The sequence below is a fragment of the Lagopus muta genome, chromosome 1 (assembly GCF_023343835.1).
Source record: "Lagopus muta isolate bLagMut1 chromosome 1, bLagMut1 primary, whole genome shotgun sequence".
In the NCBI taxonomy this organism is placed as follows: Eukaryota; Metazoa; Chordata; class Aves; order Galliformes; family Phasianidae; genus Lagopus; species Lagopus muta.
This window is the reverse complement of record NC_064433.1, coordinates 154,420,484-154,442,162: the sequence shown is the minus strand read 5'-3', so window position 1 is coordinate 154,442,162 and position 21,679 is coordinate 154,420,484. Positions and strand designations below refer to the sequence as shown.

General features: G+C 41.9%; 1 protein-coding gene across 1 annotated transcript; it reads left to right on the top strand.

Moving 5' to 3' along the window:
* Positions 1–1,357: 1,357 nt before the first annotated feature.
* On the top strand, positions 1,358–20,217 carry KLF5 (KLF transcription factor 5). Its single transcript, XM_048933309.1, has 4 exons — positions 1,358–1,766; positions 3,096–3,960; positions 5,004–5,063; positions 18,276–20,217. Exons 1-4 carry the CDS (start codon positions 1,542–1,544, stop codon positions 18,452–18,454), a joined length of 1,329 nt encoding a protein of 442 aa, XP_048789266.1. The 5' UTR covers positions 1,358–1,541; the 3' UTR covers positions 18,455–20,217.
* Positions 20,218–21,679: the final 1,462 nt, after the last annotated feature.

The window sequence follows — 21,679 nt, the reverse complement described above, 5'->3', positions numbered from 1 at the left end:
ATAAACTCTAGTAATGGTGAGAACTCCAAAAACAGGGTATTTTGCCCCAACCCAAGGCTTTTGTGTGCACTATCTCTGAACTACATAGTGCAGCACTCCGTAGCTCAATTAGCAAACCTGAGCAGGAAGTCAGAAGCGATCTGACTGCCTTTTACACACTGTCACTAATTGTTAGTGACAGAAGAAATGCTAAAATAAAAATTGACTCTTCACAATTGCTTGCTCTTTAGTAATCTTCCACCGACTGCCGCTTGAGAAAAGGCTGCAAGAGCGGGACGCCATGAGCACAACAGGAGGTGGTGGGGCTGTATTTGTTTACCTGCAGCTCAGCCCCAACTGCAGCCTTTTAGAAAAATTACCAACACTGAGAGCTGCTTCTGGAGATGTGTATACACATCTGCAGTACCACTCTGATGGAGCAGCAAAGCATTCTCCCGAGCAGGCCATGTGTAAATAGACATACACAGCACAAAGGGAAACAAAACAAAACAAACGAAAAAAAAAAAAAAAAACCCAGTTTTGAAATGGTTTGTTTATTACCCATTTAATCAGATGGAGGCAAAGCATATAATTAAAGTCTGCAAGCCTGAGACACTTCGGTTACGGCAGCCATATGATCTGCACAAGCGTCTGAACGCTGCTGCTGAATGCACGCACCAGACGCTGCCCAGTCCCATTTCGCGCTGCAGTTCTTGGAGAAACACAGCCCCGGACAGCACAGTTGGTAGCTCCGCTTCTTTAGAGCTGTCACAGAGCGAACTCCTCACTTCACAACGGCAGCCTGGAGCCCCGCTGGGCTACAGGAGGGATACACGAGGGGCATCCGCATGTGCACAGGTGTTAACGCCGCCCGAACTCGGGCTCCCTCAGCACGAGGAGCTGTGCCCGCCCCTCACGGCGGAGCGCGGCGCGCCGCCTCAGCTCGGTCCCCGTTTCCCGCCCGCCGCGTCAAGTAGAGGGAAAGAGGGGACAGCAGCGGCCGTGCCCGTCTCCTTTCCGCCCCTTCTTCCTTCCGTCCGCGCGGGGACGGGCAGCGGGTTGCGACTGCGAGTTGCCTCCGGGACAAAAAAAAAAAAAAAAAAAAAACTGTGAGTGAACGGCTTTAAAAACCTATTGGAAGGTAGCAGCCGGGAGAGCCGCGCGACTGCGAGCGGTCCGAAGCGCGCGCGGGGCCGGACGAGGGCCGCTCCGCCGCCAGAGTTCCAGCGCCGCCGCCCCGGCACGCCGCGGGGAGGAGCCCGCCGCGCAGCCCGCCGTGCGCCCCGTGGGCCGGGCAGCCTCAGGGCCGCCCCTTCGCAGGGCTGGGTGGGGTGCAGGGGGTGGGGTGGGTGAAATAGAGGCGGGCGCGTGTCCGCGATAGACACCAGCCGCCAGGTACAGGCGGAGGCACTGACGACGCCCGAGTGGATGCGCGGCCGGGCCGGGGCTCGTGGCTATAGTGAGAGCCGAGCAGCCGCCGCCCAGCCCAGCGCAGCAGCCCGCGGGCAGAGCCCAGCGCCGGGGCGGGCAGCCCGCCCGTGCCGCACCGCAGTGCCCTGCCCATGGCCACTCGGGTGCTGACCATGAGCGCTCGCCTGGCTCCCATGCCCGAGGAGCCGGTGTTCGCGCAGCTCAAGCCCGTGCTGGGGGCCAGAGAAGCGCCTGTCTTCCCCGGAGAGGACCTGAAGCAGCAGCAACAGCCGCCGCAGCAGCAGCAGCAGCACCAGCACCCGGGGGGCGGCGGAGGGGGCGGCGGCGCGGCCCTGCCGGGCGAGGAGATGGTGCAGGTAGGGGCGGGCGGGACGGGGTGGGGCCGCGCCGCGGGTCCTGGCCGGGGGCTCCGGGCAGCGGGGCGGGGGCAGCTTTGAGCTCCGGCTGCCGCCCGTGCACTTGCCCGGTGGCAGAATTAGAGCGGCCGCCTGTCCTCCTCGCCCACGCGGAGAGTCATGTTCGGGGAGCGGGGGGGAGGGGGGGGGAGTTGGTGTGGTGGCGGCGGGGACTTCCCGGGACTTTCTGTCCGTCCCGGAACGCTGGTCGGGATCGGCTCCGCTGCGGACAGCTGCCTGCCGGCCGCCTTCCGACCCGCGCCGTGCCCCTCCGAGAGGAGCGGTCCCGGCTTCAAAGCGTCCCGTTGTAAGTGGGGGGAGGCGGAAAGCAGCCGGGCGTGTTTAGGGCAGACGCAGATCAAAGCGAGGGAATGCGTCTCTGTTTGTTTGTGTTGTTTACTGGTGGGCTTTGAAGAAACGTCCTGAAAGCCACTTAAAGCAGGGCAGGCTGTTTATCAGCCGCTTTCTCTTCTCGGGTGCTCACCGGGTCTGGAATGAGCCCTGACGGGGCGAGGGGGAATGCCGCGTTTGCCCACTGGTGTTGCTCGGCACATGCCTGGCCGATGAGTGTGCGGGGTCAGGCGCTGCCGCCCACGGATTCCCCGGCACCACTGCACCGGGGCAGCGATCCCCGTAATTACAGAGTTCCCGGGACCCGGGCAGAGCTGGGACATGTTTATCTGCTATTCACCGCTGTGCAGATTTCTGAAGTCTTAGTGAGACGCTTTGCATAAAGGGTGAGCGAGCGTCGCCGACCAATCTTTCTCTTATTCGGCGTTACTTATACCTTTATGCTTCGGTGTTGTACTTCTAATCGAACACCTTTCTTCTAAGCATGAAAAACCCTGGAAGCGCAGGAATCAGGCACGTATAAACATCGTTTGAAGTGTTAGCTCAAACGGCTGTCTGGGGATGTGACTTCCCAGAGTTCGCATTTCAAAGCGGAGTGAGTGAAACCGATCGGCAGCGACCTTGTTCGACAGCAAATTCCGAAGGCGAGATCTGTAGATTAGGCCGGGGCCTGTCATTTCCCCGTACGGGGTTGTCTTATAGACACAAGATGAAAGCTTGCCATGGGCTGAGGCACGCGATTGGTCTCGGCATTTCTCTGTGTGAGCTGTGCTTGCCTTTGTTTTGCCTTCCCGTTTTCAGTGGCATTGGTATCTCCCTCCATAGGTAGCTCACAGTTGGCCGTAGAGCGGCTGTTTTCTGTTTCCCAACTCAAGCTGTGCACGTGCCACCTTGTTTCACAGCCAGTCATGTGGGCTATCGTACGTTTTGTTTTTGCAGACAAGATGTGAAATGGAGAAATATCTGGCACCTCAGCTTCCGCCCGTCCCAGTCATCTCTGAGCATAAGAAGTACAGAAGAGATAGTGCCTCAGTCGTAGACCAGTTCTTCACCGACAGCGAAGGCTTGCCTTACAGCATCAACATGAACGTCTTCCTCCCTGACATCAGCCACCTGAGAACCGGCCTGTACAAATCCCAGCGGCCCTGCGTCCCCCACATCAAGACCGAGCCCGTCACCATCTTCAGTCACCAGAGTGAAACTGCTGCCCCTGCCCCTACTCAGGCCCTCCCCGAGTTCACCAGCATTTTCAGCTCTCATCAGACCCCTGATGTGAACAACATTTTCATCAAGCAGGAGCTCCCGACCCCTGATGTCCACCTCTCTGTCACGCCCCAGCAGGGCCAGCTTTACCAACTCCTGAGCTCGCCGGACCTTGACATGCCCAGTGCAGCCCCTCAGGCGGCCGTCATGGACTCCCTTAGCAGTGTCTCCATGCCGTCGGCCATGTCAGGCCTCAACACCCTCTCCCCAGCTGTCCCACAGACTGCAATGAAACAGTTCCAGGGCATTCCCCCATGCTCCTATACAATGCCAAACCAATTTCTTCAGCAGCAGGCCACCTACTTCCCCCCCTCTCCCCCCAGCTCAGAGCCTGGCAGTCCGGATAGACAAGCAGAGATGCTACAGAATTTAACCCCTCCTCCATCATACGCTGCCACTATAGCTTCCAAGCTGGCAATTCACAACCCGAATTTACCTGCAACTCTGCCAATAACTCCCCAGAACATACAGCCAGTCAGATACAACAGAAGAAGTAACCCAGATTTGGAGAAAAGACGCATCCACTACTGTGACTACCCCGGTAAGCAGCATGGCAACCGCACCTCTGGGAATAAGAAAGTGTGAATAGTCATAGACTAGGCATAAGTTATTTTCTTTACTATATTTAGAATCAAATCATTTCTTGTTGAAGTGGAATTTCTCCAGCGTCTTATTCTGTGTGGTGTGTACTTACATTCTTTAAATAGTGCCTGTCATTTTCTGCATGTCATTTTTACAGTCAAACTTCTGACCTTACTTTACTGTGTTTAAAAAAGTTGTGCTCTGTCTTTATTGGGGAAAAAAAAAAAAAAAATTAGCTAGATGTCCATCTCTAATTAGAGTCTGTGTGGGTGTCCAGCTCATGCCCTGACTTCTCTAATACCTGTGATGGAGCAGAAGCTCAGTTTGATCCTGTAAGACTTGCTTCATCTGCTGGCAGTTGAGCCAATGGCTGTACCTCCCTTGATACAAATAAGGAATTCATCTGCTTGGATAAAGCAATTAAAATTACCTTTAAAAATTTCACATAAGAGGATAGGCTCAGAGGGAATATATGTTGCACTGAAAGAAGAACCTCACTCTTTAAGCTATTCCTTCCAGTAATATGTGATCCCAGGTACAGGATGCTCACACCACTCTGTGCACACTGAGAAAGTCACAGCTCTTGGTTCTCTCTCTCTTTATAATTATAACTCACAGTGGTATATCACCTGATCAACGTGATAAATGCATAAAATGGAGAAGTGAGATAGAATCCTAGGTGAACTGGCTTTAGGAATTTAAGAACAAGTTTGTAAGTAGACTTAAAGATTTATGGAGCCATGTAGATTTTAGCAGCTATTGTTTTATACTACATTAGAAGGAAGTAAGTCTCCCAGAAACATATATTTTTTTCTATGTAAAGCAATGTCTCCCTAGGAACTTTCTGTATTAAATTATACTTCTAAATGGTTATCGTGCCAGAAGGTAGTAAACTTAAATGCTTCCAGATAGTACCTCAGCACTGAATGAGGAAGCTTAAGCATAATGTAGAGTGTTCCTGTTCTCCCTACTGAAGCATTTCTCTCCCTTATTTTGTTTTAGGCTGCACAAAAGTGTATACAAAGTCTTCTCACTTAAAAGCGCACCTGAGAACTCACACGGGTATGTACTCGCTCTCATTGTCTCTTGCTCATTAATGGCTTATATCTCTGAAAAGGCAAAAGTGTTTGATCCGCCATCTTCTCCCCATTTCTGTACAGTGGTATGGGATCAGACTGGCACTTAAGAAAAATTTCAGGTTTAGTCTGTGAGAAGAAAAGCTTTTTTTTTTTTAATTCTAAATGCAGTGTTCAGCCTTTTACAATGCAAAACTCAAAACTGTTAAGAATAAAACAGATGGAAATACTACTTTTCCCCCCAGAAAATCTTCTTATGAATAATGAATTCAGCAGAATAAACATTACGAATTTGAAGATTTATCTACATAAATAGAGTTTTTCTATTTTGAGCCTTCTCTTTGACCTGTTCAGAGTTATTTAATCTTAAACTTCTTTTTTCCAAAATGCTTTGAGAATTCTCGTCATCTCCATTTGCATATCGTGCATGTTTTTGTTTGTTTGTTTTCTGAGACAAACAGTTCTACAGTTCTTTTTTTTCTACCAGTGGAAGACATTAGAATGGAGGAAATGGAAGTGCAGAGTGTTAGTGTATAACATCTGTTTTTACACACTGATCGAATTCTGTGTGCAGATACTGACACAATTACAGCTCGTGGGCCTACACCAAGACAGGCTCAGGACAAAGCTTTGCTTATTCATGCACACAGGAGCCAAGCCTTCAAAACCCAGAACTTCATAGGGATTGCTCCTAAGGATGGACTTGTGTAGACAAAGGAGGCAGGGGGAGGAATGCTGAGCTCCCCAACAGCACACTTAGAGCTATTAGGACAGTTCTGGGATCTTAATACAAAACTAGTTGTGCTACAGTAAGAAGACAATTTTTACTTTACAGTAAAATACAATTACTTATTTATTTGCCAAAATAAAAAAATTAAACAAAAAAAAAAAAAAAAAAGGAAGGGGGCTACTACCTGTGTTTTTAAAATGGAATGTGAGCTTGAACTCTTACCTGTGAACATCAATGCACTTCAAGCAGTTTGCTCATTGAAGCAGGCTGCCAGCACTAAGGTTGTGCTGCTCAAGTAATGAGTTTTCACCTAAGTTTAAATCAAAAGTCAAAACAAAATTTAGCGTGAGCTGTGATCCAGCAAAATGCTTTGCTGTCTCTGTGGAAACAAGGCTGTGTTTTCAGCTGTTCTGAATGGATTGTTAGATTATCGTAAGAAATTGAGTATCTCCAGGCTAAATGTTACTATGGAAATTTTGTTTTGATAAATGAAAGAGTTATCTGTGTTGCACTCACAGTTTGAAAAAAATAAAAAATAAAAAAAAGTTCTAAGCAACTCTACTGCTTTAATTTCATAATAGACTAAGCAAGAACACTTTGGTATTTTTATACGTATGGTCACTCATTACTGACTAGATTAATAAGAATATTTTTCTGAGACTGTAAACCTGAAAAATGTCAGACAGAATAATACTATTGGTCTTTAATAAATAACCTGTAAGTGGTGTCCGTGCAATTTAGCCAGCAGTTGACTCTCAGTTTTAAATGTCACTTGCTATTATACAGTAACTAGGAAGAAGATAAAAGTAATGTTCGACTCCAAAAAAATGAGTTACTTGGGCATCACTAAATACTACTTTCCCTTTTTAAAATCAGTGTGGTGTTTTGTTTTCTTTTTTCTTTTTTTTTTTTTTTAAATCCTGAGTGGTAATAGCTTTAGGGTTTATGAAGTTAATGTTTGTGTGCACAGAAATATATACAAACCTAATACATACTGCATGGGATCACTAATGTTTATTGTTAACCTTTACTTTTCTAGCTATAGATGTTTGACCTTAGAAATGTGGATTAATGTGCAGAGGTCAGAGAAGCTGATGTATTCATGGAAACAAGAATGTTGGAGATAAAAATCTAGTGAATTTAAGCAAGCCTAGAATACAAAGGGTCTTCTGGGGAGGTGAATGAAGGGATAAACTGTCTGAAGCGCTAACATGCAAGAATGCGAGTCCATATCCTGTTACCTGCATTATTTCAGAGTTTGGATTAGTTAGCTCTCTTGAATATTCATTTAATACTTGAAGATTTCCAGTACAGATTGTAATCTCTTCGCTTAAGATACGGCTGAAACGTGTCGATTTACGAGCAGGATCTCTGACGTACTGATACCACATAAATCAATCAACTGAAGGTTAACATGAATGGAAGCGATCTCAGGGAAATGGCGGAGTTACGCCGGGGGCCCTCGGGGCTCCCTCAGGAGTGCAGGGAGATCTCTCTACTTTGCCTCAAAAGAGGGAGGCTTGGTGCTAAACTTCAGGGAGGCGTTTCTTTGTGTATCAGTCCACTTTGCATGCACCTAGTCCCCTAGAACTATGCATTCATGCAGTGTTACTGAGCCTTGGCTTTAATTTATTATTATTTTTAAGACTCTTGTGAAGCTTTTACCTTCAAAGTCTGAAGTAATTGTCACGTAATCCATTTTAATAAAGTTGTGTGTGATATTCTTTCAAAACCCTTCAGGGATAGCAGACCTGTTTATCTGGCTAAACCCGTTCTTTAGTAATCATGGACCACTGAAGTTGTTTTCTCCTTATTCTTAGTTTCTTAACAATACCTTTCAAAATTGGCTGCAGTCTCTCTCTCATCCCAACCAGCCCCCGCCCTTCTTAGCAATCTGTCATCTTAAAATAAAAGAGCCTGCAGCAAAGTTTGTCTGCCAGTAAAAGTCAAGACAGACCTTATGGTTTTCCTTTTATATTGGAAAATCTCAGCCTTTTCAAAGTATTTATTTAGCAGTCTTTTTCTTCTGAATGGCTTTCACCAGGTCTAAAAGATGTTCTTTGAGAACAAACTTCAGGGAAGTGTTATTTTTAATAGGTGGAATGTAGGCTGTAGTTTTTTGGTTTTTTTGTTGTTTTTTAAATTAAATACGAACACACTCTCAGACTTTTACATTTAACTAACGCTAGGAAATGGGCAAGAGCAAAATGCCATTCTCTTTTCTTACGTGTTTCTTGCATGTTTACCTTGCAGCAAGTCAGATAGCTTAAGCTGGTACGTAATGGAATTATGCTGGACGCCATATTCACTCTCTCCAACAATCACACAGAGAAACAAGGTTAATATCTGTGTTTGAGCTGCTGGAGCAGGCATCCACTTTCCTTTCTCTAGATACTGCTTTAGTGTCTGTAAATTAGGAAGTAAGTTTTTGTTGTTGATAAACTGGTAACACAAAATGTGGAATATACACAAACATTCAGCTGCTGTGGAGAAACACAGCATTGTGTATCCATCTCTGTGCAGTTGTGGAGCAGATGTCCGGTACATTTGAAAAGCTTAAACACTTCAGAGTGGTATCTTAACTTGCTCTTAGTTATTTCCAAGACGCGAAGGACAGTACTCATCACATGGAAATACCTGTTGGAGCATTTGTCAAAATAGATTAGGTGTTTTTTTTTTTCTTTTTACTTCTGGAAGCGGGGATTTTCTTTTAAAATGATTATACCCGTTAGTCATGGAACACGTTTCATAACTTGTATTGTGCAACTGGTGTATATATTAGAGGGTGTTATGCATTTATTGCAAGCTGTCCAACATGAAAACTACTTTAAGACACTGACATAACAGTTCTGTGTCCAACTAGAAAAACGTGCCAGATGTCAGAGCGAAGCAATTCATTGCGTATTGTAGATAACCTCATTAGATTTCTCCTGTAACACGAGTAGATACATACTTCGTATATATATCTATATATATGCATATGATCCTTTAGAACCATGTTTTGTAAAACTGAAACCTGTTACGTTTCTTTATATGTAAAAACTTGGGACTCTTGAAGTTGAGTCTTTAATATGCAGGCACCTGGAATACACTACCTGTAATGCTACAGCAGAGCTGCTGGCTCTAGGGCGTTTCTTCTATTATTTCTGCAAACAGCTGCACACTTGAGAATTTTGTATGGTTTTTTAGAGGAAAATCTGTCACTGTTTTGAACTCATCAAGGCACTGAGGGCATTTTCCAGCTGCGTACTGGTTTTCCGTATACAGAATCTTCGTACAGGCATGTTCTCTGATCACATGGTTGATTTGCCATTAATAGTTTCTAACATTAACTGCATAACTATTTCGTCTCTATCTATAGATCTAGTTTGTATTTGGTGATGGGAAGTGGAAGCCGAGATAACTCAAGAGAAATGGCATTTCTCTAAATGAGATGCACTCAAAATACTTCCACCAGCCCTAGTTATTTCAAATGCTGCATTGGCATGGGACAGCTGCTAGCTTGTGCGGTTCCTCAAGGTGTTAAACATTTTACTTCCATTTAGATCTCTGCCTCAGTAGATAAACTAGTTCTCAGTAGAGAAACTAGTTTGTATACACCAGAATTAGAACCAGTTGTGTGCAGCAGACATTAGCAGTCCTTATGACTTTGTGTTCTGAATTTACTGTAGCTGTAGATCTATGCATGTTAACAGTGGTACCTTAAAGAATCGCCCAGAAGCTCAGGACACCCATTCTTTAGAAGGGAGTACAAGTGACAGTGGACCCTACCAAAAAAAAAGCACCTCACAAAAAACACATACTGATCTCAGTCCTGAGAATTAGGTGAAGGATTTTGCTTGTGTTATACGAGTGGGGAACTGAAGCTCAAGACTGCCTTGCTCATGGTAGCAGCTTTCTGTGTCTGTAGCGACACTTTATCCAGGAAAAAAACCTTTAGATCGTGAAAATAGCTATTAAGTAAGCACAGATTCTGTTTCTTTAACCTGTTGAGTGAGTCAGTTGTGCTGATTATTCTTTAAGGAGATGTCAGTAAATGCCATCATTGGAAGAGAGAATAAGGAAAAATGGAGGAGAGTTAAATAAAATTGTTGACAAAGTGCATTAAAGTGCAATATTGCTAGACACTGCTGGAGAATATGTTGGTATCTTTTATTTATGAATTCTGCTAAATCCATTAGTTGCCTGTGTGAGAAATGGAAGAACATTATTTTCCTGTGCAAACCACAGTTTAAGGGAAAATAATGCATTTTTCAAACACTCTGTGGATGATTGCAGACCTTTGGATTAATTGATTCAGCTCTTTATCTGTAGTCATAACCTAAACGAGACATGCTTGAATGCGTTGTGTTTTTCTGGGCGAAGTCTTAGCAATATATTCCTAAATTTTAATTAAGTATTACTGGCCATTCACGTCAGTGTCTGGCACTCAGTTTTTCGGATGCGGGAATTAAATTCCAAGGTGTCAGGTGAGGGATACTTCTGTTAGATTTGAGATACTTAAAAGAAAAGCCTAACATTTTCTTTTTGATTAAAAGCCTAGAAAGTCCCTTTAAGCATGAAAGCTTTAAAAAAAAAAACAACACAACGCTGTTGTTTCTGTCAATTGCTCCCTGAGAGGATTAAACTTCAGTTCCAGGATATTTGATTCCTGATAAGGAAACTGTTGACCTAAGAGACCGGATTTAAATATAGTTCATTTTGAGACCGCCCTACATACGCTACTATAGTCCAAGATTCACAGCAATTGCCAGTGATTAAAATTTTCCATTATTTGAGTAGACATTCCTTATTGTAATTAATTTCTGAGCTTGACTTGGACAATTGACTCCTGGTTCCACTGAACATGTTCTGAGTAGCGTTGTTTGTTGTTTGTTAGATGACCTGAACCTCCCACTGGTGAAAGATTAGAAACATGTAAGTAATGTCCTAGTTTAGTCTGAGTATCTTGGTAGCAGCATTCTCGTTCTGTCAGGCTGCATTATTTATATTCAGTGATCTCTAACAAGTCTGATTAAGGACATATTAAAACCTTTGATTTTGGCAAGTGTACAGCACTTTGCTTTGAATTAAAATAGCTTTAATGTATTGCTTTCAATTCTTGTGTGTGCGTACAGTAGATGGAAATCTGGAAGTCTACAGCAGGTTTAATGAATTCCACGTTAAGAGCACCTCTTATCTGGCTGCACAAGAGCCAGTGTTATTGGTGTGAGAGCTAAAGAGCTGTTCTTGCACCACAGCCGTAGATGAGGAAATGCGTTCTTCAGCAGAGCACAGAACCCGTAGACATGGCCATACGCCCCAGATGGCATGGATTTCTTATAAACCTACTTTAAAAAATTCCTTTCCTCTGTTTGCATATCTCCTTGTGGAGAGACCACCTCTGTTAAGACAGAATGTTATGCCAGAAAGAAAATAAACCATTTCACAGGCCAGTCAAGATTCCCCAGTAATCCTTGAACTGCGTAAGACAACACTTAGAAAAATAAGAGTGCTTCAGACATTGCTGGGAGCTCTCAGAAGATAATGCCTTTGTGTGGCTGCAGTCAGAAACTGAGTGATACGTAACTTCTTTTTTTTACTGTCCTCTCTGCTTTACCAAACTCTTGTCTTTTTTTTCCTCCTCATGCTTTTGTTAGAAAGAGATGTAATACTTCTTGGTTTATCAGTGATGGGATGTACCAGGAAAAACAACTGTGTTACAGAACTCCTAAAAATCCTGTTTTGTTGTTAACTAGTGGTCACCCAATAGCCATTACTATACTAGACACAGACTTTTTATCACATTTTTAAATGCACAGCATGTGTTATGTATTCGTATCACTGGGGGACTGCTTATTTCAAGGACTATATTTATTTCATCATTCAAAAAATAAGCTGGATTTCCTTCAGCCTCTATGTATGCTCTCAGCCTTCTAATCCCTCTCTGACTTGGACAACACAGAGAATTTCAATGCTCTAAAGAGCTTTTAAGCAGCTGAGGGATATTTTTTTTAATTTTGAAATTTCAGCTTTCTGTTCTTTATCTGAACAACAACAACAAAAACTGCTTAAAGAAAAAAAAAAAGACAAAAACCCCAAATAAAAGACTGTTTCTAACAGTGACAGCTTAGTTAATGATAGAATGGGGATCTAAGTTGAGGTAAACTTTCAGAGCTAGAAACTTCTTTCGATCGAGGGTAGGATACTCAACCAACTGCTTTCAATTCCAGTTAGCCAGGAAGAGGCAGGCATTTAAAACAGTCATGCTGTAACCTAGAGTAAAGTCAGGCAAACTAAAAGGGCAGACTTAGCTTTTTGAAGACTGTAGTACATCAGGAATCTAAGACAACTGATTCTAAGATGTAAAATTTTAAAAGCAAAGATGTCAGAAACCTTTGTAGTAATCTGTTTTAAAGCAGGACACAGTGTGAAAATTTCTGCACCACAGTGTTTATACCAGTGAAAAACTGTTCTTCCTCCCTCCTTGGTATCACACCTAGTTGAATGTTTTTTAAGGCTGGGCACTTGCCTCTGGGGAAGCAGTTCTACAGGAAGAAAATGTTGTGTGTTCCAGCTGATTCTGAGTCCTAGAAGCTAGGCCAGCTATGCTTGGGCTAGGATTACCTGTTGTCTGGGCTTTCTGGGGCTGGCATTCTGCTGTTGCCAGACATGTCCATCTTTTAGCTCCTGAAGAGGCAGATGCCAGACAGAGATATGGCACAAAGGGAGCAAAAACGTGTTGTCTCTGTCAGTGACTCATGAACACCATGCATGCCTCTCCACAGAACTTCAAAGGGGTCCTTTCCCCACCCCCTACTCCAACATCAGGTGAAAATGCTTCCCAGCAGAGTGAGAACAGAGTGTTTCATCTTCTAGCCAACTCTAGTGCTTACTCACGTCAACCTGGTCTACTCTTCCCTCCTGTGTCCTGCAGTAGCTTTGAAATGTGGGACCTTGGGTAGAATTGTCCCTTTTTAATTCACTTGACTCATTATGTGTGATTTGTCAGACGTGGAGGCTTCTGGCATTCCTATGTATTTCCATTTGATGAAGGCTTCTTTATGCATATTTGCATGTGCTTAGATCAGTCTCCTGTACTCTTCAAGTAGTTGACTAGGTTTGAAAACCTGACCCTTACTCTATATAACTTTATATTTTAAGAAGGCCATTCCAGTAGTGAAGTACAGAAATAAAATTATACAGCTGCTTCTTCAGTGGAGTAAGGAAGTTTACTTTCTTGTTAATGGAAAAATTCATTGCTAACAGAGGTTTCGAGTGATTCTTTTTCCCAAACAGCATTTTATAAGGAAGTCTCAGGATGCAGGGAGACCTGATCACAGCCTTTCAGTATCTAAAGGGGTATAATAGAGCAAGGGACAAACTCCTTAGCAGGGTCTGTTGTGATAGGACAAGGGGAAATTGTTTCAAATTAAAGAAGATTGATAGATTGATACAGACTGTGTATAAGAAAGAAGTAATTTACAACAAGGTGAAGTGGAACACTGGAACAGGTTGTCAGAGAGGTGGTGGATGCCCTGTCCCTGGAGACATTCAAGATTAGGCTGGATGGGGCTCTGAGCAACCTGACCAGTATGGAAGTTCTTGCTTGTTGAAGGGAAATTGGACTAGATGGCCTTTAAATGTCCTTTTCAACTCAAATTATTCTGTGATTCTTGAACAAGGACTGTAGGATGAAGGATGTCCTCCAAGTTACCATCACCCACCTCATGGGTGACACCGTACCTTTCCTATGTGAGTATGGCAATGACAGTCACTGCCAGCAGATAGAATTAATGCTAGGAAAACACTTGGTCTGTTTTCAAACTACTACAGCCTGTAGATAAATTAAAAGAAGGGTCAGCATTGACTCAGAGGTCCAGATAATTTTCATGAGATATTGATAAGGATCCCAAACCTTAGGATCTACATTGGTATAGTTTAGCTATTGAAGTGGCTAGTAAGGTTGCCATGTTATATGCAGGTGTGCATACATGTTTCTGACATTTTTGCAATCTTAGAGCATTATAATTTATTTTAATTTTTAGGGGATTGACAAACACATTGGAAGAAAAATAGTCTCCTTTCAGGTTTTAAACTCCCTTATCTCTTGTTAGGTACATTCCGTAAAAGAGCTTCCAAACTAAACATGGGTGATTAAAATTTCAGTGCTCAAGTACAAGCCTGTTTCTCATGCTCTACAAATTTATTTTTAAAACTGGAGAATGGATACATATTAGCAGTTCAAGAACTTAAAATATATTTTGTGATGCATAAGCCTAGCAAAATATTTTAAATGAGTGATACTGGAAGGAGGTTATGCAAAAGTCCAATTAAACTTATGAAATCCCTATCCTGTTGAAGTATAATTTAAAGGAAAGCAGTTCTGTTTCCCAGAAGTGCTGTGTATAATATTTCTGGCTTGGGAAGAAAGGGTTGGAGTGTGCTATTTGGCTGGAAATCGGTACCAGCTTCCTCCATGGTGTTTTAGCTGAACAGTGTTGACATTCTAACAAATCCTGTGGAAGCTCCCCTGAAGTGGAGGAGTTAGCTGTTTTCTTGCTTTTACAGTGAAATATCTGTTTGATACAGTGATCGTGTTCCAGTAACTGAGCTATACTGCGTTCGTATTTAATGACCAATGGCGTTGGTCTAACACCCTATAGAAATACTAAATTGCTGGAGGAAAACCAAGCATTTCTAAAACTTTACAGCTACTGTATTTCACACAATCATTAAAGTAAACAAATCTTACACTACTATGTAGCCAATGGAAATAGTTTATAAAGGGTTCAGTGTCCCTTTTTGTGTATACCTGTGGTGGTGGTGTTGTTATTTTTTTAAATAAGTTCTCAAACTCAGATTTCTCAGAGCTTTTAAGTCAGCACAGAGAACGTAGAATCACTTCAGAAAATATGTAACATGAGGCTTTTTTTTTTTCCTTGCCACAGGAGCTTAAACCAAATTCTTATTTCTGCTCGGTGACAAAAAGCATGTGTATAGATTGACAGAGAGAATACTAGCAGCTAGTTGTTCTGCTATCTTTAAAGGAGTGAAAATAACCTCCACCTTCTTTTTCTTGCCCCCCTTCCTTCTTGCCCAAAAGGAAAACATTTGAAATTGGTTCAGTTCTTAAATAGAACTTTCCAGCGGAAACTAGCATTACAAACATAGATATTCAGTATTTTACCCCTAGGATTTATTCAGAATAATCTGGGCCTCTATATTGGCGCTAAAAATAAATTTTCCAGTTCTCACTGTTAGCCAAAGCAGGGGTTAAAAGCAACCTTCTGGCTTTAATTTCCAAGTACATAAAAGTAACGCTGTTAAAACAATCTGAGTAAGGCACCCCCTTGTTCCCCTGAGTGCGTCCTCAAGCTCTGTTCAGTTCAGCTCAGGTCTGCAGCACTTGTCCAGGAAGGAGAAGCAAGCACAGCTTCTCTGCTTGTGCTGGTGCTGCACTACATGACGGCGAGGTGCCCATGGCTCTTTCTTGACTGTAGCAGCATTGATATATGAGGTGACCACTGCAATGGGGTAAGCTACAGAGTTTTCTAGGTAGGAGTTCGTCGTTGCCTTTGAACCTATTGGGTCCAAGAAGCGGCATGGTTTGCTGCTGTCCTGATTTCTGGTGGTTTATATGCCAGGAGTCTTCACACAACATGTTGTCACAGATGAAAAACAAGATAGAATGGGAGGACAGCAGTTTTTTTTGTTTGGTCTTAGGGCTAGGTGCTACTTACTAGGACGATTTTGGGACTGCTTTTTCAGTAATACAACGTAGCGTGTCAGTGAATTTCAACATACCTTATATCACCTCTACACCAAGTCTATGAAGTGTGCTTTTAGTCTCTTGTTTCCCATTTAGTGTTTTATTCTAGGTGGTCCAGGTCTTCTGTTTGATAAGTGCTATTTCCCCACCTTCTTTATCGTTTCTCATATACCCAATGTTAATCTGTAAATTGGTAAACAAGACAGGAGTAAACAGAGAGCTGACTAAATCTCTGTGCTCTCTGCAGGCAGTTAGGGTGGGGGGATTACAGGATGGAATTTATGACAGTTTTAAGTGACAGTTTTTGAAGATTGGTCAGAAGCTTTTAATAGTGTCATCTTACTGAAACTATTCTGGATTTAGGTTAAATTAATTGTAAACCAGGTGGAAACATTTGATTAGATGAGCTTAAAGCCAATGTGGAAGAAAAGAGGAAAAAAGAGAAAAGGGAATTGTTTTTGAGTTAAGGTGCTTTACATATAAGAGTAATGCTTTTGTGCAACAAAAAACATTCACTGAAGGTCTCTCTGATGTTACGTTTATGGAACAGCAGTGCAGTCTTTTACAGACCTCCATGTGAATTAAAGCAAGACTGAGTTTAAATACATGAAGGATGACATACATACTACAAAGGATCCTGCACCGAGACCTTTGCTGTCATTCTGCTATGAAGACTAACTGTGTTATTTCAGCTGACTTCTCTGATGTTAGAAAAGCTTTATGTACTAAATTTGAATGAGCTCTGTATTTTGATCTACAGTATATGTTGCGTGGAACAAAAAAAAAAATCCCGTTTTGTAGGTCATTCCATTCTTTAGTCAGTGTCAGGAAGAGTAAATTCAACTGTGATGGAAATTTTCAAGAAATTGTGATCTATTTTACCATGTATCAATTAATTTTGAACTTGAATTGTGAGGTGATTGCTGGCCCCAAATTTGTTGTTTTCGTAAGGTTTGTTATTATCCACTGCAATTTCAGTAAATCCTTTGCTGTTTATGCAAAGAGGTGGTGGTTTGTTTGGCTGGTTAGTTTATCTTGTAGAAGTCTCATTGTAGTTGTGAGCATGCTGCTGATATGAAATCACTTTGCCATGGCAAGCAGAGAGCTGACTTCACTTTTAGCTGTAGATGGAAAGTTACTGCTTAGTTGAGAAGAAGCAGTAGAAACTCACAGACAAAACATGTTTCATAATTTCATTTAAATTACAGTTTAGAGTCTTTGAAGAGATGTTTTGATGTTTCTCAAATGGTGTTCTTTGCAGAACAAGCAAATGGCAGGATACTATCTTCTGACTGTTTTGTACTTGCTAATGTGACAGTAACCCAGGAGAGATTGAGTCGCTCCATAGAGCTGTAGGATTGAAGCTGTTAGAGTAAAGGTCTGGGACCAGATGGAGAAGGAGAAGGTCTTTAAGTCATGGTGGAAAGAGTTTTTTTGAAAGCTCAAGTCTTCATCTGATTCTGCTCCACTTTGCTGCTGAGAGCTCAGATAAACTTGGCTTTCTTTCTCTCTTTGCCAGAATCAAATTGATATAAAGGATATAGATAGCAATGACTGTGCCATCTGAAAGGTGTTTTTGTCAACCAGCGTCAACCAATATCCTATAAATAGGTAATCTTAGCTTCTTTATTTATATGAAGCTTGCTTGTGTGGTGACATCATGTCCATGCCAGCTCCTGAGCAGGTGTATGTCCAACATGTAAAGTTCTCTTCACACAGAAGTCATCTTGACTTTGTGGCTTCATGCTTCTCCCATTTCAACAAACAAATCCATATATTATAGACATGCTTCAAAAACCCCATTTATAGTTGTAAAATGAATGAATGCATGTATTTCGGGTGCTTGAGCTAGCATATTCAAGGCTAGCAGGGTACTTCAAAGTAGCATTCAGAGTTTCTGTAATACAGCAAGTTTTCAAAGATGCCATGCTCCCTCTGCATTGGTACAGCCTGATGGAAACAACGAGCATTTGCCACGTCTGCAGTGTGATTACCTGATGGTAGACATTTAATTCTGAAAACAAGGACTTTGGTCTTTTAGATGCTTTCTTCTATATATAGCTAGCTGAAAGCAGAGCACCACAAGATTTTATTGCCTCTGACATTTTAGAAAATATTATCCCAGTTGTATTTGTAATACACTGCACCTTTGTTCGTGCTTCAGAAGACCTTGAACCGATCTATATGCTACAAAGATTCTTTATAGGAATCTTTCTTCCCACTTCAGGCTTCTCTTAAAAAAGCTCACTCAAACTTAATTTATCCTTTTTTAAAAGGTGCGAGCATAAGTTACAAACTGGGCCAGGTTGTCATGTGAGACTGCTTTCCTCTCTCTGCTCCCTTTCACACTGAGACGAATGTGAGGGAGCATATTTCAGTCTCACGCAGGTTTTTTTTTATACCTCTGATCATTTCTCTATCGTAACTGTCCCTGATTTGTATAAGTGCCCAGCTTATGTCTGAAAGTTTCTTCTTTCTTCCTGATGCCATTTTACCCAAGTATTAATTTGCAGAATTTCTGAGCAGAAAGCTCAGAATAAACAAAGGGGCTGTTCATTTGGGGCCCGCAGAACATGCCTGTGAGTTAGGAAACACGAGATTTTTTTTCTGTTGTCGTTTCCTTTAAATTGAACAGCGGTGTTACTCGTGTCAGCCTCACGCCAGCTCTCTTCAGAAGATGCACAGCTGATGTTTCTCTTCCTTCTGTCTGATTTCAGGTGAAAAACCGTACAAGTGCACGTGGGAGGGCTGCGATTGGCGATTTGCGCGCTCAGACGAATTGACGCGCCACTACAGGAAGCACACCGGGGCTAAACCCTTCCAGTGCGCCGTGTGCAACCGCAGCTTCTCTCGCTCCGATCACCTGGCTCTGCACATGAAGAGGCATCAGAACTGAAAGCCAGGCTTGTTGCCGAGGCTGTTCTGTATCTATGCAATTTCCTAATGACTCTCAACCTACAACCGAAATTAGTTTAATTTTTGAGGATGGATCATCCATTTAAAAGAAATCTCAGAACTGGAAAATGTATATTTTGTATATTTATGCAGAAAAAGGGAAGACACTGTATCACAGTACCAGAGTGTTCAAGTCGTTGGTTTGCTCACGTGGGTGTATATGGCTTTAGTCAGCAGGTTTCATCTCTTTACAAGTATTATGTCTTGACACATGGCAGCATTACACATATATTTTTTTTTCTCTCTAGGTGTTTTGACCAAAGCACTATCATTATTGTGACAATGTTTAGTAAACAAATTAATGAGAGACTGCAGATGAATGGACACAGTGGAAAAGCCATGCATTGTAATCTGTCAGGGTTTTACTGGATTTGTTTAGTACTTGTGCTTTTTTTTTAAATGTTAAGTCATTCTGTGGAGATAAAATACATAGAAAAATTCATAAACAGCCATAGAACAAAGTATTTTGTTCTGTATGTTGCATGTTTGCTATGACAAAGATTTTGTAAATATGCAAATCAGCTTTTTAGGGTAAAAAGAAAAGTTTTCTAAGAATTATCTGGAAAAAAAAACCAGTTGTTTTACATTTGTTAACGGCACATTTACACAAAAAGTTACTTAAATACCTCTCAGAACAGTACCAACTTAGCTTCATTTCTCTTAAGAGAAATGAGCAAGACATTCAGATGTTTTGTACCTGTTAACTCAGATGGTGTGCACTGAATATTCAAAGCAGGATTTTGTTTTCAAATTGCTTAAAAGGGTGAAACATTTAAAGTGAACTGGAAAGTAAATGTTGGAGGCTTAAACAGGGAGGGGGGGATAGTTACAGTATACAGAATGTTAAACCTCTTACTATAAGCTAAACTTAGTATCACTTTAAAAAGAAGGATTTAGGATGCAATTTTCATATACGGACATGTTAAGCTGGTTCAGCACCAGTATGATCTGTTTTCATGTGGATATTGCATGTAATTTACTAGAAGGTAAAGGATACAGTAATGTTATTTAAAATTACAGTGCAGTTTAGTTTATCCACTGTTCAAATGGATACACACAGGGAAAATTAACTGCTGACAAAGGTAGCTGAAACTCCTCTGAAGTCAGTGAAGTGGTGCCCTTTTATGCTAACAATGACTTTGATCCACAGTGTTCAGCCTTGAAACATTAAGTGAAGGGCCAAAGATGAGGTTAGACCGTGCAGGATTTGGCCAGGCAACAGGAGAAAACGTAACAAACCAAGTAAAAGTGTCTGTAGTTCACAAGCTGTAATATTAAGCTGTCAACCAAAGGGTAGAATAAACAATCAAAATACCAAAAAAGGGTCTCACGGGAAAACCTAGCATTGTTAAAACTGTTGTTTGTCTTTATTTATTTGTGGTATATGATAGACTTTTTTTTAAGACAATTTTACATATACTTGATAAATTATAGTTTTGTTTGTTATAGTTAGAAATGTTGCCCTTAATGTAAATAGTTGACAAATGATGTAAATAATTTTGTAAGGCTTCAAATGTTTATACGTGGAAACACATGCATAAATTGGTTGCTGTTTTGCTTCTTTTGCCTCCCCCCTACCTTATTTTTGTATTGTTGTATTTCCTATGCAAATGTTGGAGCAAACAGCTGTATAGTTGTAGAATGTTTTGAGAGAGAATGAAATGGTTTATATATAAAAGACTTTTTTTTTGCAAAATAAAACAAAGTGCCTAATGTGCGTGTGTGTGCTCTCTGTAGCTCTTAACAATTAAAGTTTTGTGTTTTTGCATGATGAGCTGGAAATCACAGCTATATTAAGCTAAGAATGTCTATTCTTCATAGTAGGGATTGTCTCTTTGGAAAGTTCCTTGCCTTTCTGCGTCCAGCCCTCTTTAAAACAATAAATGCGAAAAGATTATTAGTTTAGGGTGCTTCTCTGCCACTAGGACTTTAACAGAAGTGTGCAGTAGCCTGAACATAATTCTGGTAGTCCATCCACAGCCAAGTAGCTGGAAAGGAAAAATGCTCATGGCACGAATACAAGAAGTATAGGAGTTCTCTCCTACCTTCAGAATGGGTGTAAGCTGTTTACACCCGTTTAGTGTTGCCCAAAATTACTTTCTTCCTCCAGACTTCTCGTGTCATAGAGAAACAGGAGGGCCCCAAAGAAGTCTTACACAATGTCCTCTCCTCCCCCCACTCCCAAAACCACATCTCCTTTTCAGTGTTTTTTATTGGAAGATAGAAGTATCATTTGATTTAGAAACTCACGTTGATGTGCGTACAGATCTCAGGTTGCAATTGTCACCTAATCCTTAATGTCAGGCTTAAAGAAAATGGGTATACTGGAACTTTCCAAAGGAAATCAGTTTTACAACCAATGAAAAATTCAGTTTAAATTTTGTTTACTGTTTCAAATTGATATATTAACCATCAACTTACTAAAAATCCAGTTTTCAAATTCCTGCAAACTCTGGCTCCTAAATCCTTTCATGTACGTCCCAGTTCTTTCCTTATAATCTAACTTGGATTTTTCTTTGATTGTTTTTTCTCTCTTAGTTTGCCTTTCCGATTTCACATAAAAGTGTTTCCATACACCAACTAATTCCTCCTTTTTGAAAATACGTAGGATAGTCATCAGTAAAGTCAATGAAATCCCAGCTAATTACCAAGATAATCTGGCTGTGTCTAACCTAACTCTGAACAACCACAAATGCTAAAGCAATGTTTTGGAGAACATGGAATGTAGTTCCCAGCAGCATTACTGCTGCATTATCCTTTTTTGATCCAGCAATTAGAAGAAGTGCTGCATTTCTTCAGAGTTTTTCTGCTAGGAGGGGAAGTTGGCGCTGTGTTCAGTAATCACTCATGTGCTGTCATGGTAAATGAGAGTTACCAGAGCTTATTTTCCTGAGCACAGGGTGAAGTAAATAACAGCACTGTTCCAGGCCGTTCAGTGCGCCAAGCCTGGCCACTTCACTCAGCCCAAATAACTCACGTCGTGCTTGGGATTGGATGGGCAGCAGGTTTAGGAGCTGTTTTGGTCTTCTGTGAACGAAGACAGTTCTAGTTTCTATGTTTCCCATGCCTATTCTCAACGAGGGCCCACTGATTGCATGGTTTCGGCCTCTGAAATTGCTTCATACTACTTTTAAATATTTCTCTTGCTCAGCTACCTGGTTGCATA